Below are 19498 nucleotides of genomic sequence, written 5' to 3' on the forward strand. Positions count from 1 at the left end.
CCAGGCATTTAAGAAAACTCCTTTATCCAGATATCATGGGTATTAACCAGGCAGAGAAAGTGCTACAGTATTTCATAATTTCAACACAAGCATACATAAAACTTACAGAAACTTTTTAAATGAGAAAAATATTTTTCCTTATGAGGAACATCCATAAGAACAACACACAGAAGAAAAAACTGTTCTCTTAATGGAGAGAGGATGACAGATGCTTATTTCACAACATCAAATCATAAGAGTAGTAAAAGCTATTCAAACATCAGATAACATCAGATGTATTTATTTAGCCAGTAATTGAACTTCCACCAGCATAATTTATTATCTATAAATATACATATAATAATATATATAATATACATATTTTATTTCTATTTCAGTTTATTCCAAAACTGAAATATAAGTGCAAGTCTAATATTCTCCCACAGCCAGCCTGCTGTAAAGAGTAGGATAACATTCTTTTACCACTAGATCTTTAGTATTTGCATTAGTCTGGAAGTTCAGATTTATTTTCTAATATTTTAAATTTTTTTTTCATGTAATTTTTGTAACAGTGTTTGATTTGGCAGCAGAAATTCTGATTATGAAGAATTCAGAAAACCCAACTCCAAGCCAGCAAAAAGAAAAAATCCCCCCCAAACAATTACCCTGAAAGCTTCCAAAGTATACAAAATTAATATTAAGGAAATAGTTGCCTATTAAAGCTCTGATGTCAAACATGCAAACCCCAAAATACTCTGAAACAAAGGGGTACTATTCTATATAACTTAATGCCATGATCAATTGATAAAGGATTCCCAGCAGCAGAGTTACTGGGAACCTTTTAGAAAGGCTGTAAACATGATGCTTGTATTTGTAGCTTCTAGGTAATTCAAGCCCTGATTTTCCAAATATTAACTAATTATTAACCATTACCTAATGTTAACTAACTGTACTAGGTCCTAGAGATGCCTGAGCATTTCATCAAAGGTTTACCAAACCTCTAATGGTGGCTTTCACTTCTTTCCCCAATTGTGTCAAACCATCTCTCAGCTGGGGAGAGTCACATTCTGCTCAGCTTTCTTCAAATAAAGGAGTAAGTCTAAATATCATTGGCATATTGATGTGAAAGCAGCCAGAAATATCTGAAAGTTTTACCAGTCAGGTAGAAGATTATTTGGGGGTCGTGGTGGGGGTACATGCACAAACTTCTCAGAAGCTTTTATGATTATATATGGGAACTATACACAGCAGATATAGGCTGCTCCTTACAATCTTCACACGTGCCTACTTAAAAATCACTTCTGAGGGCTCAGTAAATGAAATAGCAGAGAATTGCTCAGAGATTTGGCAAATAAAAGATGCAAGGTGTGTTCTGGGCCACTGCTACATTCAAGTCTGGACACATTTTTAAGAAGTGTGTATTATACAAGGCTTCTAAATGTACAAAATTTGAGTGTACAAAGAAAGATGATGCAAGGGGAAAAGTGGAATATTGAAAGAAAGGAACAGAAACCACTCCAGGAAATCATATGCCTTACCTCCCTTCAAACAGAAAGAACTACATAGTGCTAATGGCTTTCTAGATCAATAAACTGGCCTGAAAACTAACTTTTAAAGCTTCACCTTTGAAACTTATATGTATTATTGAGCAAACATATACTGTTAGATTCATCTCAGTTAAAGTTCTGGTTCTGTTTTATTGACACTAGCAAGACATTTTGAAACAACTGACAAAAAGCAGAGAAAACAACGATCGGCGACGTTTAATTTTTGCAAACAAAAAACCAGCCAGGTGCTGGCTCTGAAAAGCCTTCATTTTTTTTTTTTTTTTTTTTTTTGATATATGTGTATGTATAAAGAAAAAGAAGCAACAAGAGGCTGGTGTCTTGGGCAGGAGGCTGGCAGGGTGTTTGTGTCACCCAGGGCTCCGAGGCAGGAGGAGCATCCCCGTGCGGCACAGGAGGATGACACACATCCCTGTTGCCATGGCTACCGTGGGGAGAGGGGCCTGGCAGGGACCAATGGCCTTCTCCAGGCTGGCACTGCCACCGAGGGGAAGGCAAAACCCTCCCAGACATCTCGGCTGAGCACGAGCACCGACATTTACACACGAGGGCTCGGTGCAGGGAACGCTCCTGAAGCACGCTGGCACGAAGGAAAACATCCCCTCCTGCATCCTCTCCCTGCAAAAATGACTCCCAAGATATTCCTCAGACATTGGACTTGTATTAAATCATTTCAGGCTCTGCAGAGTCCACGCTAATTGACTTTGCAGTAGCATTTCTATTGCACGATTTTTCAATTGAGCATCAATATATACAATTTATTACATTATTACCATCAGCGCCAAAGGACTGCCACGTTACTGAATATGACAAAGAATAACTTATAGGGCACTGCTCAGATTAGAAAAGGTCTTGCAGCCTATGTTGCTACACTTAAAGTGGTTTTGATTACCCACATTATGCTCTGTGAAGAGTACAGAGATTTTTGGAAGGCTGATAAGCTGTTTTGATTCGCAAATTGAAATAGTAAACTGAAAAATGTAAAATTATTTCTTTACTTCTCTTTCAATACTCACCACATAAAGATACTACTATTTAATCAATTAAAAAATTCACACCAGTTAAAACAACAATAAAAAAACCTGAAAGTTTAGGGATAAATGTTTAACCTCAAGAACCTCGAACAGATTATGCTAAAGCAATAATTTGAAAAACAAATATGGTAGGTGAAAATGTGTTTTGCTTATTCCCATTATATTTGGCTATCCATCTATTAGCTAATTGCATAGAAAATGCATTTTATTAATGCTGTCTTACATTTCTTTCTCTGCATATATCTGACAGGTAAAAACTCAAAAAAAAAAAAAAACTTAAAACATGAACAACACTATATTTTTGCTTGTTTATTTCAGCAATACTTAGAAATAATTTGTTCCTTAATAATTTGTCCAAGACCTTGTGCAAGAAAAGCAAGAAAAGAACAGTTACAGGATTAAAGAGGAGTGTGAGGGTCTTCAGTACCTGGGGATCAGAGCCATCAAAGCCTTCCTGGGAAATGATCCTCTGAATGGACTGAAGCAGCCTTGCATAACCACTGTTCATATTCCTGTTGGGAAGCAGAAATATTTTAGCTACACGTTTTAACATTCTCCTGTATGTCTCTAACAGCTGTATAAAAAATAAATATGAACAGATGCAGCTTTCAGTGCAAGTGTCACACAGAAAAGAGGTGTCAGAGAAGAAAAAAAAAAAAAAAAAAAGCCAAATTCAGACATTATAAGCAGTTGTGATTGCTTCATATTAACTAGTTCAGTGCTCAGACATTTAGTGAAAGCTAAAATCTCTAGGGATTAAGATAACTTAATTATGTCAGGCTCACTTACATTTAAGTATCAACTTAAAGTTGAAACCATTCCAGCCCAGTACTAATCTTCTGTAACTGACAGAGAGCTACCCAGTTGTTATTCCAGGTATACCCCGATGAACAGAGCTGACTTTCTGTGAAAATTTTCATACATTTTCACAGCTTTATTTGCATGACAGCAAAATTGCAAGGTGGCATTTATTCTATGCATTGTTTAGAAAATATAACACTCAGAAAAACAAACAAAAGCAAACCGATGGCTAAAAATGGATTTAAGCAGACTTAACACAAAATGAAAGTTCAACAAATCATCTTGTCAAACTCAGAAGCTTTTTACCTTCAAAGAGCAATTCAGGTTCTCACTTTTAAAAGAGAAATTTTTTTCCTAAATCCCATGGACCACGCTGGGTTGGATGTCTGGGCCTGATGCAGGTTCCTCACTGCAGCTTAAGCCCTTCTATCTTTTCTGGCTTTGACATTTTCTTCCAGTCTAACTAACTACCATCAAAGGTTGAGGATTCAAACTCTTGCTGTACTTCCTGGGAAATATGACAGGTTATTTTGAAAGTTTTGCCTCTAAAAATTTTGTCTTGTTTGCTCCGTAATTTATGTATGCCTGGTCTGGTAACAGCTCAGGTTGGAAGCACCTTGAGAGACCACCCAAATATTAATGAAATATTATTATTAATATTATTCCCATTACTTTACTAAGAGCCCAGACTGTTATCCAAATGCATTTTACTGATGAAATAACCCAAATAAACTTGCTTTCATCCCTTGGCAGAGGAGAGAATTCAACTTTTCTGAGAAGCATGTGAGAATTGCAATGCATCATTGCTTCGACTCAAAAATGTGTTTCCTTTAGGAAAACAGCATCCACACAATCCCAACCCTCAAATATACCTGAGTTATAAATATCTACAATGAAAAAAGTCACGTGGCCCAAATAAATTTGAGTTTTGAAACAATCAATGGCAAAAAACATTAGGAGATGACCTTTCTCTGAACACAAAGGAGAGCTTCCAAATGAAAACCTATTTTTGTTTCAGATTTAGTAGCCCTAGAAGGCTACTGATTAAACTAAAGCACTTTAAGAATTTAACACACTTTATGAAATTCAGAGCTGAAAATTAACTGGCAGTATATGATCTCAACCTGATATTTCATGCATAAAATCTGCCTTGCTATACAAAAAAAAAAAACCAAACAAGTTGAACTTCTGAAGTCCATCACTTTCCCAGTGTTCAGCTGCAAAAGGAATGGCTATTAAATGTTCTGCCTACACTGTGTGGCAGCTGTCAGTTTACAGGGTGAAATTTAGCCCCCCACAGTAGCCAAAATTCTCTCTCTGTGTCTTTGAATTATCACAAAGATATTATTTTATTTTGCCAGAGAATATATATACTGCAATCAAAATATTTGCTGGTTTCTGATTCATTACTCACTTGTTTTTAAAAGTTAGTGGATAAAACAATAAAATAACCAAAGCACTAGCAGGATTATAGGGTCCCAACATTAAAACAAAGAAATAAAATAGAACTTCAATTAATCTAGCAGGAAGAGATTTGCAGCAAATAAAGAATTTTTAAAAACAATGTAATATGTGTAGATTAAAAAAAAATGTCAAAACAGGTGCTCTTCTACCTCTTTCTAAAATATTCATGGTTTCCTTGAATTTGACCCATCTTAAGTGAATAAGAGCATGAAAAATATTGCAGAAACACTGTTTATAAAAGCAAGTTGCATTACCCTTCTGGCAATGTTTGTCACAATATTTAAGGAAGGAAATAAGAGATTTCTTCTCTTCCAATTTCTAGTCTTTTTTTGGTTTTGTTGCTAAACACGACTTGATGTTGATGATGAGTTTAAACAATTCCTTCTTTACTCTTTTTTTTTTGTTTAGCACTTCAGTGATGGCTAAAGCAGGAGCTGGCAAGAAGGTATCCTGGTTACAACGAAGGCTCTGACTTCTCTGCTGATAGTTTCCAAGCAGTTAACAAAGGTTGGGTTATCAAGGGTATGACAAATAGCCTTGTTATGGAAAAGGAGACTCCATTAGGCAAGACAGTCAAACCTGCTTTATCTAAATTTATTTATCTCTAGATTAATTTATTCTTTTTCAAAAGCACGTACAGTAAGATTTATGGTAAGGTAAGATTTACAAGTATTACTGAAAAACTACAACTTATTTCTTTTGGTTCCTTAGATTATCAAACCTCCTTGTTTGGTAATTGCCCTGAAGAAGGAGACTGAAAGCAGAGATAGAAAATCAGTGCTGCCTGCAGTGCACAGAGCCACCAGAGAGGATGGATATCCCTGCCTTCCAGCTGGGTGTCAGCTCCAGCAGTGCAGCCACCAGGACACCAGAATATCCTGGCAGCAACCACTGCAGAACTGGCAGCCACTCATCCCTGCAAACCTGGGCTCAGTGCTGGCACCAGGACACAGCTGCCCTTCCCAACACAAAAGTGAGATGAGGAAGAGAAGGTTTGTGCCTTCTCCTGGCACCAAACACCCAGGCCCATTTACTGCTGCCTTTAGGAGCACTGGTTTTGCAGCCTGTCTTCAATTAATTGTTATCACGGGGAAATGAACTCCCATCCACCTTGAGTGATTATCCCAAGGGAACCCTGGGGTCTAATTCAGCCATCAGGTCCCAGAGCTGCAGGAAGGAGAGCAAAGATGGCTATAAAATGTTGTCTGGCAGGTGCCAGTTTACAGGGTAACAGCCCTCCCTCTGTCTAAAAGCAGATACACACTCACAGGTGAAAACACAGGAAAGAAAAGGAACACTGATCCAAACTCTAACGTGAACAAAGGATGTTGGTAACCTCCAAAACTCATTTTTAATTGCAAAGAAAAGGTCAGTTTTAATCCAATCAGTCAAAAAATCACCTTTCTTTCCAAGTCCATAAAGAAACCAAGTGTTTGTGTGGATAGCCAGAGAGGGACATATATATAAATATACATGATTTCTCAAGGGGCCAAGAGTTTCTGGCCTACATAAAGTCCCTACATCTCTGATCCTGCAAGGAAAACTCTGAAATGATCTTAAAAAAGACATTAGCTACAATTAGAGACAGTTCACTCACTGAGGAACAGGTGAAATAAAATGGATTTCTTTTTTGGATTTAATTTAATTTAGACTACATCATGATTAATGTGAATTAACGAATCACAAATACAGGGATGAAAAGGACCTCACAATTAGTCTGACAGAGGTTTACCTAGCTTGTGCTTAGGAATTTTTAGTGATGGAGATTCTACAATACTCCTAACTCATGGCTGCAAGGCAACTTCTTGTGCAAATCATTGGAAAAACACCTTCATATTTCCTGCCTGCATTTTTACCACTACAATTTACTGCAGCCCGTGACTGCAGAAGACAGAGTTACATCCTCTGCATGTCAGCTTTTAACTCTGCTTCGATTTTTCCAAGTACTTCCATTCTTCTTTTCAAGCTTTATATATCAGGGACCGCAATTTTTTAAAATTCTCCCCTCCCACCTTGTCTTAACACTGACCTAGTTCAACCTTTTTAAAACAGGGAATCCAAAACCAACTGCCTTTGTGGTCAGAAATGGCAATAACCAAAGTTAGAAGACAAATGATCTACTGTAAAGAAAGAGACTTGCACAACTCTGCATTTCCCACAGATTTCTAAGAGTTTGCTATTTACCAGTGATATATCATATAGTTTTTAGACTGCATGGCAATGTTTGGAGTGCTGGCTGGCTGCCTTTAATCCCAGCACCACAATTCCTTCATCTCCTTGGGAGAGGCTTCTTGAAGGAGATCCATGTTGAGGTGGCAGGGAGAGGAAAAGGAGACAAGCCTTCCAAAGCCCAGCTTTATCTGATGTTCCTTACCACATCACCCTGTGCTCTACCAATTTGCCAAGAAAATTACATAAACCAAATTTTTCTGTCAGATTTAAACTTAAAAAAAAAAAAAAAAAAAAAAAAAAAAGAGTAGAACCCACATAGTAAGAATGATGCACTTTTATCAGGCTAGTACACAGGGACAATATCAGCATTAAACAAGGCTTATAAAATCAAATGCATAAAGTCCATTCCTTATACTATGCTGATGAGTTAATTTGATTTTAATGTAAAATGAACTGATACTTGACAGCCATATAGTTAGTGGATGAGTCACAACATTCTCATTAGCTAGAGAAGAGAAAGTGAGTTAAATTGCTCAGTAACTGTAACAACACTTGCAACCTGTCAGATATTTTTGTGCCCATCCTCTATTGCTCTGCTACTAAAAATCAGAAATTATAGCATTAACATCTAAACAAATTTGGTTCAAATATTTACTATAGAAAGAAGTTCTCCGCTTTGTCCTAAAATTGGGAGTTTTTTCACACTATCACAAGAATTTACTTCACAATGCAGTGACATTTGATCATGCAACACAGAACAAATTAGAGAGAGACTTGGCTTTTGCTTGGCTACAGCTCTCAGAAAGGTGGTTCATACTGCCCTTCTTTCATAAATCTGGGCTTTTATACGAGTGCACTGCAGTGGAAATCAATCCCAATGAATCCCACACTGCCCGCAGGAGCTGGCCCTATACACTGGGATCTATAAAGCTAGGTGTTATATAAGTTACATAAATTATACTTTTATATAAATTCAGTGACTAGGCTGGGCAAAGAAATTGCTGGTCCAGCCTTGATGTTTGACTTGACTTGAAGTGTCTCCAAGAAAGATACAATGGACGTGTGTCTACAGGCTAAGATGAGTCTTTGCTACTGCCACTCATTTTCTCTCAGCCTTCCTTAATTCACTACTGACAGACATAAACATAATAAGTTATTCATTCCGAGAAGAGTCTGAATAGGAAATGTTTTGTAAGACGTAATTAGCGATTGTAATTTTATTCACAGCATATTGCATTTTCCTTAGGTGAAGCTGCAGGACGTTAAGAAGTAAAAGCACATCATCAACTAATCTGATCTAGCACTCTAAGCTATGTAGGTCAAGGATGGCCTGTCTCCTAAGCCCTGAAAACTGCAGGCATCCTTTTAAGGCTGAGAGCCACCTGACAAGCCCAGCTCCCAGCTGCTGGGGCACAGTGCTCAGGCAGGATTCTCAGCCAGACAGGAACAGCTCTCCCAGTCCCCACACTGGGCTGTCAGCAGGGCTGGGCTCAACATCCAGCTAGGCTGTCCTAGTAATGTCTGCCTGAATTGTCACTGCCATCCTGCTCCCTCCCCTGCCTGTTTTCAGCTTCCTCCTTCCTCTGTCGAGGTCGGGATTGAAGGCACTCGAGAGGATAGTTCACGTTCAGACTCAGGTGTTTATTATTTCTTGTCCATGTTACAGTCTCACAGCAGTGAGTTCTGCAGCTCTTCACTAGCAGGGCACAAAATGGCTTTTTACTATTGTAACTATCTCTTGTTACAAGGTCTTTTAAAGCTAAGAAATAAAGCCATTCCAATTAAGAAACGACACCTAAATTATTTTCACTTTTAACCCAATAACTGATCACTCGAAGTCTGCAATGAGGAGTTTCCTGACCAGTTTCACAAAACCACCCAAACCCACGGAGAAGAAGGTGAAGAAGGAGCAGCCACTGCCCTAAAACCTCCATCTTGCTTTATATATATTACTATATTCTAAAACCCCAAACTCTAAGTTTTCCACCATGTGATGTTACACACTTCCATACAAACTCCACCCCCACAATCCCAGTTCTGTCATTCCATTCTGGAAGCTTCTCCACGGCCTCAGGTCAAATGCAGTGTTCTCCTGGGGGTCAGACAGAAAGTCTGTAATTCTCAGCATCCAGAAGTCCAACACTCCCCCAGGTGTGAGCAGAGCTCTGAGCTGTCTCTGTGCCCCTCCTGCCAGGCAGGTGGCACTGAGTGGCACCCACAGCCAAACTCCTGAACCCCCTCCACCACCACAGCAAGTGCAGACCCAAAAATATCCTTTCCTGCCAACATGCACGCAAAATCTAAATACACAACAGAACCGTGGTGTCAAAACTTACCATGTTTTCATTTTAGGCTCGAAAGGCAATTCTTCATGGAGGTAAAAACTGTGCAGTTTTACAGACTGACACAGCTCTGGAGACATTTTTTTGGAAATATCATAATAATGGCCAAACTTTGTATGTGTTGTTGGGCTGACCTGTAGAAACAATATTGATTACAATCTCAAACTATTATCTGTCAAAAGAAAGTAATTAACTAGCAATGCACTTCCAACCTCTGGTTTTGTCCCCCATTCAGCCTAAATAAAAGCTTCAGGCAGAAAAACATTACAATATTTACTACTAAGTTTTCATTCCCCCATTGTCATACTCTGTGTGAATCTTACACACAGAGTTCAGCCTTTACTATTCCAAGTTGCAGCACCAAAGTGCAGTCAGGTAATTAAAAAAAAAATGTATTTTTGCACAAGTTCTAGACAGATGATTACAAATTTGCAAAGGCCAGATCTATGAAACCAGCAGATCATCACGTGTTCCACCTCTTTGATTTTTCAGGCTCTGACAATTATATGGTGCTAAGAAATATTTTCAGCTGACTTGGAAAATGTTTCTCTTTATTTATGATCAGTGAAAAAAAACCAAACCATTGCATCTTCATAGAGGTGACTTTAATAGAAAAATAAGAAATAGTTTAAAATTAGTTTTAATTCCTTGAAAATTGAATAAACAGTAGGTTGAGCATTACACACAGTAACTATGATTTGCTGTAATGAAGATACATTTTCTTCAAATCTTAATTTTGGTATATAAAACATCATAAATCAAATTTAATGTATACCTGGGCAGGAATTACACATTTTGAACATGCTGTGCTAGTAAATAGAGGAAAGAAATGCATCTGTTTGTTCCACATTAATGGAATTCAGAACAGAATCTGCAACATTATTTGAATTATACATGTAAAGTTAACCCCCCTGTCCTGGTTTAGGGAACACCTGCCCCCCCCAGACTGTTACACCATGAAATATTCAAGTAGGTAATATTTTACCAAAAATGTATTAAACTGTTAAGATTCATTAGAATGATTTTCTTTAGGATAAATATTTTGAAATTATTTGACTCATAGCTGCTAGGCATGGTCAGTAACCAGAGACTACCAACAGTAACAATAATGCAATATTTTCCTGGAATAACCAATGAAACCCAAACTTTTAGTTAAAAGAATTAATTAGCTTTTAATTAAAACACCCGTGGAATTTCTTATGAATATCTAATCATTAGAGGCAAACCAGTTTTACTTAAAAAAAAAAAAAAAGAAAAGCACGTTCTCTAAATCAGTGTACCAATTTATTTCTTGGTATCTGATTTTTAAAGTAGGCAGTTCAATGAAACATAACATTCTATCAAAATTTAAATGTTTTTATTGTAAAATGTAACTTTATTCAAAACAAGGATTCTGAAAGCAATTTAAACAGGGGCTGTTCTTTGGCCTATAATCTATTCTTTATCCGGATTACAGATCAGAATGTTTTTACTGCAATCTCTGCCAGAGCTCATCTTTTTATTGTGTACTTCCAAGCCCCCTTAATGTTTTAGAAAGGCCTTGACTAACTGAACTTTGATCTGATGTCTTCATTGAGAAAAGCTCCAGGTTGCCCATTTCAGATGCAAATCCTTCCTGAGGCCCAATAGAGTTTAGTAAAGACAGCAAAAAAGAAGAAACAAGAAGTTTCCAGGATCCTCTTTGAGAATCCTGAGGCACATTGGTGTCCTTAATCCACCCCGCTGCAGGGATTAAGGCAGGTGATAACCTCTCTCGCTTCCAAAGAATGAGCACAGCGCCTGCAAACTGGGTGGAGCCTGGGATTTGGCGCTAATAAAACCCCATAAAAGCAATAAAAGCTGGGTCCATGGCAGAGGGCCCTGAATAGGGCTCAGTGTCCTGCATTCCCAGGCTTAGCAGGGAGCTGGTGGAAAGCCTACCTGACTCAAGGAAGCGTGAATAATGGAAAAGAGCGGAGCGGGCGCGCGCGGCGCCCAGCGCGCGCTCACCCGTCCCTCTCCCGAAGGTACCTTGGGTTGTAAGGTTTTCTCTTCTGGTTTGGCGTGCAGCTTTTAGCTTCATATAAAGTTTATGTTAAGTTATTACTAGGGTCTTTTCACAGGGTGGCGGAAACAAGACAATCCTATTCTAGCTGGAGACTCAAGCACAATCTCTTCAAACTTCAGGCCCAAAGCTTAAACAACGTGAGAAGAGGAGGGCGGGCAAGCAAGCAAGGAGGATGAAACTTCATCATTTGAAACTATTAATTGGAAAGCTGGCTCCTGTGTACAAATGGACTAAAACTTATAAAAATGTGAGATCTCGTGACCAAGCCCTCTTTTTTGCTTCCATCTTGGAGCCATCTGGGGACTGCCAGGGTGTGGCCTTTGAAGGCTCTTCAATAAATATCCACTTTATTCCTCTTAACTCTGCCTAGCCTCTGTCCCAGCTCCTTAAGGCATCAATCTTAGCAGGCTGGAGGCTCAGGCCAGCTCTTTCCTGGATTCCTGTTTTGCACAAGGAGAAATACACGAAGTTGTCAGCGAGCAGAGCGTGCTTTTACGCGACCGTCTGCTCTTAATGTTTCTAATTGCAATACTAATGTGCTAGAAATCTCAGATTTAGGATGAACCAAGGCAGAAAATTGATTTCATGCTGTGACAGTTTATATATTGCCCCAAGAACACAAGCAGTTCATTCAAAAAAAAAAAAAAAAAAAAAAGAAGAAAAAAACCACACTGTCTTGCATTACAAAACAGGCTCTCCATAGACTCAAAAGTTTAAATTAAATTTGCCTCTGATACAGATGTAAGTAACAAACTGGCAAAGGCACAAAAAGGCCTTTCACTCTGACAGATTTCTTATAAATCTTCTATTTTTAAGGTATGTGCAATATGTAGAGAGAAACTGTGACAGTTGTTAAAAGCACTAACAACAAAACCATGCTTAAGAACAAGATGAGGTACCTGGCTGGTCTAAACAGGGTCAAATAAATGCAAAGGGAATATCTGAACTACCAATCAAAAATTTAACAAAAAATTTAAACATTTAAAAGAATCACAATCAAAGTTGTTCATTAAATTATTGAACTAAATTTATTGTTATGGTAGCAAGGCAGTATCACATTTTTCCTCAATGGAGTATAATCACCAATCCAATTAACATAGAACAGAGCTAAAATTTTATGATAACTGCAATACAAAATATAGAAAAGTATCGATTTGAAAGCAATTTTTCACCAATTAAAATGTCCTGAGGAATTTTAAGTATAGATAGTTTAAGACTGATACTTTCGTGTGTTTTAATTTTTGAATAAATTTAACATATACATAAAAATATTGTGCCTCAACTATTGAGAATGATCAAGGTCCAATTCAAAAAGCAACAATAGCAAGGGAAACTCCCCCAAAAAGACCGACCATCTTATTCTATCTTGCATAATCACTTTTCAATAATCAAGGGCACATACATATTTTCAAGAAATATTACTTTAGCGGAAGAAATGGATACTGCTATGAAGTTAATGATGAGTGCACACCCAACTGAATTTTCAAATGGTTTTTCTGTTTTGTTAGAACATCAGAACACAATTTGTTAACAACATGCAATTGTTTTCATATCAATGTACAAGGAACCCTGCCAGATTTTAAAACAGACACATTATTTTGGGGACGGTTCAGAGTGGCACAGCAAGCTCCACCATAAAAAAATTGATGAGATTATATGATTACCCTGGAGGCTGTTTGATTTGGCATGTCACCATATATAAGTCTTTTCTGACACAACTATATAGCCATGTCTGTGCAATTTCACAGAAAACCAAACATGCCAAGCCTTGTAAGATCATTTTGTCACATTCCAATTATGTTTTTAAGAATACAACTGAACTTACCAGGCAGGTACGACTGCATCTAAACCACAATTTATAAACGTAGACTAAAATGTACAGACAAAACCTGGATTTTGTTCTGGATAGACAGAAATGCTGTAATTTTTTTAAAGACTGATTGTGCCACTGGGTTAAATAAGGAAGCCACCAGCCATGGGAGATTGATTATTCACAAAACACTAACTGTAAACTCTGAAAGACTCACCACTGAGCTTGCTCCTTACATTGTCCCTGCACAGTGATTAGCTCCCAGTGACAGTGAGGCTGATAGAATCTCAAGTGCTTGCTTTAGTTGTTATGCACATGGATAAGCAGGTCAACAGCTTGCTTCCACACAGCACTTCCAACTGCAGACACCCAGGAAGTCGTGCTGGTTAAACCTACTTAAGTAATTTGTGTGCAACTAAATTTGGAAGCAAGCATATTATCCAAATTTTCATAAAAAGCTGTCTCAATTTGATAATACTCATTGGAAAATCCCATGGAACTTAAATGGTTTTTTATTTTAAAATGACTATGGTCTGTATTGAGTCTTAGAGTACCTGCAAACTCTCTAATTCCCTTTCTTTTTGCATCACTAGTAATTAAAACATTCAGTGGTGGATGACAGTTTTCCCTCAAGAGGCAATCCTGTAACACTGCCCATAAGCAGTTCTCTTGTCTAGGTCCTGCTGAAAAGCATTTGCTTTTCAAATTCATTTTGAGTGCAAGAGGAAAGAAGCTGGAAATAGCCATTACCTCCATTTTTGGTAAATTTTGGTAGCGCCAGGCTATTTTCATAGAATCCTGAAAATCCTCAGGCTTCATAGCTGCTGCTTCATCCCCCAGTTCCTTCTCATGGGAATCATCAAGCAAAGGGGCTGGAAGTTCCTACAGGTAGAGAGCAAAAGAATGTCAGCTACCCACAGCAGAAATGGCAGTGCAGATTTTTACCCACACCCTCCTCCAGCTTGATAACACTGAGTAAAATGGGCAGCTGTAAAATCTGTAGCAAACCCTGATTAAAAGAACTCTTCTGAAGGATGGGCTCCTACTAATGCTGAGCAGGAAAAAAACCCATGTAATTATTACTGGAAAAATGAATTACAGAAGTAAAAGAAAGAATGCAGAATGGAAATACCACATTTGATGCTCTACTTCGTCTTGAGTAGGACCCATATTCCTTTTTTTTTTGTAATCTTTCTTTAGAGGCTGCCCTCCTAAACTACTCCATTTCTGAGAGTGGGCAAGTTCCCTGCATATTTAAGTTTATTTAAGCCTTTTCCCATAGCAAATGTAAAGCAATTTTAACATGAGAACTTTGTTAGCTCCTGTAAATTTTCAGAAGTATCCAGCAGACCACAACAGCCTACAGACACCAGCTGAAAGCCACTGCAACAGGATGGGTTGAATTTTCTCTTCTGCTAACCATTAGGCATGACATCTACTCATATCTCATAGATACAAACACAGCAAAGGAAAGGGGGAAATGTTCAGTTCTGGGTTTTTTGGAAGTTTCTAATGTACACTTTCTGCCTTTGCTGCACTGCTGAAAAAGCAAACAACACGTGAAGAATTCAGAATTCACACAGTGGGCTTCTACAGCTACTGGTGAAATAAAGTGCAATGAAGTTTTCTGCCCCAACTTTATCACACCCACCCCTGTAAGCTGGAGAATCTCTGTGCTTAAAACAGAACAAGGCTTAGCTGATTTGTTTTCCTTGAGCAAAGACTCTTGAGGAAGAACTGTGACATGCCTCAAGGGTTAAACCCACATATTACTATCTAGCAATGAATTATTAGTAATTAATTCTAATATTAATCACAAATTAATTGTAATTATAATTTAATAACAAATTCAGTATTTAATGTTGTTAATAGTTTATTATATGTATATTTATTTTATTATTCATTATTTTATTTTATTAATTTATATTTTACCTTTATTTAATAGTATTAATTTATTATTCACAATTTAAACATTAATATTATAATAATACCTTAATAATAATTAACATTAATAACCAATAAGATTATAATTAATAACTATTAATGTGCATAGTTCTATACATAACCTTACTAACAATACGTGCTACTTTATTTCTTGTGCATAAATTAACATAGCATCTATAATTATTGAAAAAAAAAATATTTCAGACAGTTGCTTCTGTCTCTTTCTGGGCTTGGCCACTACATTCTCTGAGGTACAAGGCAATGGAAGTTATGAAAACTTTTCTAAAGTTAATAAAAACTTATTAAAGTTATTAAAACTTAATAAAGTTGCAGAACTGTATCTGTGTGTTTCAGCAGCTCAGCAAAAGACACAAAGAATGCCTTTGAGCAAGTTATTTTATTTCTTTTACTTTCACAAAAGCAAAAAAATAAAGCCTGGTAATGACTACTCATGAGATGATGATGTACAGAGTTATATTTTCAGATTTATCACAGAGCTTGCTTTAAAAATACACTTGCATGCAATAAACTCATTACTATGGTAGTAAAAATTAGGCTTTCTGGGTAGGAAAGCTGCACAAAATTGAAAATTTTGATTTAGTATTTACAGTTTTCATTAAGTTTCCAGATTTATAACAGCTGTTTCAATTAAAAAAAAATTACTTTAGTCAGAGTTCCATTACATCTACCCAGCAAGAAAGCAGGCAAGCTTTCAAACCAAAGATTTCTGACAGATAGGAGAAAATGGAAACAGAACAGGTTCTGAGAAAGTCTAAGTACAAAGTAGAGCTGACAAGCACCCCCATGCATTTCACACACATGCAGATACAAATCACCTGCATTTACTTCTAAGAGCGTTGAAATACTACTTATGAAGCATTTTTCCAAACAAAAAAAAAGAGGTTACTTTGAATTGTTGATTTTATAACTCAGATATCCTCAACAGAAAGCTAATCAATCTTATTTTCCAATTGAGATGTTCCTTTGAAAACACATACTGAACGGTTAAACTATCATGCAGATTTAATTTCCTCATACAGGAAATAGTCATAGATTTAAACATATTTAATAATATGATTCATAGATTTAAACTTCCTATCATTAAAAGATCTTTCTTCTTCAGTGAAGAGCTTCTGATACTTGGTCATCTCAAAATATTCCTCATTTAACAGCAATTAAAAAAAAACCCAAATGAAGTTTCATTTTAAAAAGTGAGAGTTCTGCAAAGAAGTAACTCAGAGGCCCAAACATTTCCAGATCAACTTGCTCCCAGGTAATTTTTTGTTGTGGTGGGTAATCTGTTTTTTTTCTGACAACAATCTGCAGAGATCATGAAATCTTGCTTAAACTTTTCATCCAACTCCCTGAGCTTGGCCCTGCTTCAGACACCACCACTGACAGAAGAATTTGCTCCCTCACCCTGCTGTAACATCATTGGGCAGCTTTTGCAAAGCCAAAAGCCAGGAAATTGCAGTTTGTACCATTCTCCTTCCTGCAGGTAAAGAGGAAAACAGCAGCAAAATGTCTTAAAGCTATTTAATATTTTTCTCCCCTACAAAAATCATCTGTGCTGCTGGTTCATTGTTGTTATATAGTAACTGGGAAAGTTGAATTTGAGACAGGGACTTAGCTATATAAATTTGTGTATTTTACACATAAAATGTATTTTATGCTGAAAAAAGAACAGAGGTCAGGACAATAAGGGTGAGAGGTTCTCCAAGCTGCTTAAATAACCTCATGTAACACTGAGAAAATTTCCTGCCTTCCAGTCAAAGAACAAAACCTTCTTACACGGCCATGTGTGGCAGGGAGACACCACAAATCCCAGCTGCTGACACCCAAAAAACTCAGCCCAAAACACTCAGAGGCACACACACCATCAGTGCAACACAACGAGCCACTGTGGTGTGTCCTAACTGCTGCTAAGAACGAAGCAGATTAAGAGAGCAAGGAAAAAAATGGTTTCACCTGAAGCTGATAAAATATTTTGGCTGCCAGAGATGAAAATCCATTTAAGTATCCATCTGAAACAGCCTTTTTTTTTTTTTTTTTTTTTTTTTTGGTCAATATAGCTTGTTTTTAATTTCTAACACAAGAAAGAGTTTTTATTTTGACCTAATAAAAACCTTCTGACAATAGAAGAGCACGTGCATCAGCTTAGGTCTGGTTTATTCTGTCTTGTCCCTTGCAGGGAAAAGGAGAAAAGACCAGGAGCACTCCAGGAACTCTCTCAGACCAAAACCAACTCTGAGCAGCTTTTTAAATGCCTTTTACCTAACAACTACCATGCTTTGCTGAAGAATGTTTCTTAGAGGTACCATATTCCTGTCCCTGTGCAGGGGACACTGAGCTTTAAGACATTTCTGGCATCTCACAGCCGTGCAATTTTCTATGCCAACACAGTTCTAAAGCAAAGAAGTCCTGAATTACACTCTTGGATGAGGGGGTTGTGAGCTACATGGCCTCTGAGGAGGCTCTGTACAAAACAAGCTGCAGTCTGGAGAAGGAGCTCTGCCTTTGGATATTTTGGAGACCAACTGCCTGAGCTCAACCTGTTTTATTAACTTGGCTAAATACATTGCAAGATGTACTTGAGCACAAAAAAGGGTGGGGATAAAAAATTCCAATCCTATTCAAGGTAATTTGATCATATTCTATATAAAGAATAATAAGCAGAGCTAATAAAGATTGGTTATCTCCAGATTCTCATCCCAACTTTACCACTGTCCTCCCAGCTTCAGATATCCTCAATTCCATTTACACCAAGCTGTCAGAGGGAAGAGAGGCAGAACATGCAGGGGATGTTTGAAGGTATGTCTGTGTTCCCCAGAAGCCAACATGCCTTCATCAGCCTGCCTGAAGGCTCCAAAAAATACCTAGACAGTCACTGGTTTTCCTTAGGATGTACTGATTCATGTATCTCAGTCCTTAATTTAAAAAAAAAAAAAAATTTTAACCAGAACTTTGTAAATTTTATGGGCTCTCTCCCTAAGTAAACTAAAGAAAGTTTACTTTCTTTACTACTAAAAGTAGTAAGCTAACTAAAGTTTTAAATTTTATTTCTTTACATTTTCAATAAAAAAACAAAACTTATTTAAAAATTTTCTAAAAGTTTTATTCTAATTCTTAATAGTCTTTAATTACTATTAATAATTTTTTCTTTATACACTTAAAATTTTAAACCTACTTTACCCTTCTCCTAATCCTACCTCACAACAAAAAGTACACTAACAATTAACCAACCCTAAACCCACCACACTCCTTAATAATGAGCCAAAAAAACCTCAAATTTAACAAAAAAAACACAAATTAACAAACCAAAACCACTACAGTGGGCAATATTGAAAACACTGACTGATCCACACAATTCTTCTTTTCTTCATATCTGCTTTTCTTCTTCACAATAACTGGAACTGGAATGAAAGGCTTTCCCTTCTTCTGACTCTGGAAATTAAATGCAATTCTTTCTTTTAAGAAAGGAACTGTTTCCAAAGCTGACCATGCCTGAGTGACACAGAGCACCTCAGTGTGAGAGCAGGCAACACAGGTGTCATTGCACAGATAAATCCTCAAAAATATTTCTGTCATTGCACAGATAAATCCTCAAAAATAAAGGCTGGATGGTTGGATCTATACTTCACAGCTCCTCAGCACCATGAAAAGCTTCATTACTGTCCAAGAGTTGTATAATTTAGGATTTAATAGATTTATGTTCTTTGAGTCAAAATCAGAATTTTAGAAGAACACAGTATTACCAAAATACGTAAAATTTATTTATAAAACTTCAGCCAGAATTTGGAAATGAAAGTGTTATTTAAACAATGGACCAAGAAAATGAGTGTTGGGCTATCAGCCCATAATTTCTCTATTTAATCTATTTTTGCTGAAAAATATCTCAGCTCCTACATAACAGAGCTTGGAAAAGCTTTGGGACTGACAATTTTGTGGCATCAGTGTCAACTTCTGAGAACTGCTACATTCTCCCAGGCTAAAAAAAAGACAAATCTTTCATAAGGTACATAAAAAAACAAAGCATGTAGAAATGCATTAGTTAAAATAAAATAAAAAAAACCAAACAAACATACAGCATTTCTTGGGGTCAACTAAAATACAAGTCTTTGCTATGCAGCACGAACACACAAAAAGGCAGACAAGTGCTAAAGTTATTAAGGGCAGTTGGGCTGGAGAGAAGGAAGTTTGTTGCTGTTTTAAAATGAAAAAAAAAAAAGTTTGGGAGGAAAAACCAGTTTTCTGAAGCGGCCACAGTAAATGACAACGCAATTAAAATAATTTAGTTCCCCGCAAACCAAGCTATGAAGGTTTTACTGCAAAGATGGAAC

The 19498-nt window shown here is 37.1% G+C and overlaps 1 protein-coding gene across 1 annotated transcript in view; it reads right to left on the minus strand.

Annotated features, from left to right (window-relative positions):
• ELP4 (elongator acetyltransferase complex subunit 4) overlaps positions 1-19498 on the minus strand; it is a 137433-nt gene that overhangs the window by 94255 nt on the left and 23680 nt on the right. Inside the window, exons 4-6 of the mRNA XM_053980829.1 lie at positions 13965-14096; positions 9352-9491; positions 3006-3090 (exon numbers count right to left, since the gene is read on the minus strand). Coding sequence (XP_053836804.1) covers positions 3006-3090; positions 9352-9491; positions 13965-14096 — 357 coding nt within the window. The remainder of the gene's footprint in view (positions 1-3005; positions 3091-9351; positions 9492-13964; positions 14097-19498) is intronic.

This window comes from Vidua macroura, chromosome 6, assembly GCF_024509145.1.
Source record: "Vidua macroura isolate BioBank_ID:100142 chromosome 6, ASM2450914v1, whole genome shotgun sequence".
NCBI lineage: Eukaryota > Metazoa > Chordata > Aves > Passeriformes > Viduidae > Vidua > Vidua macroura.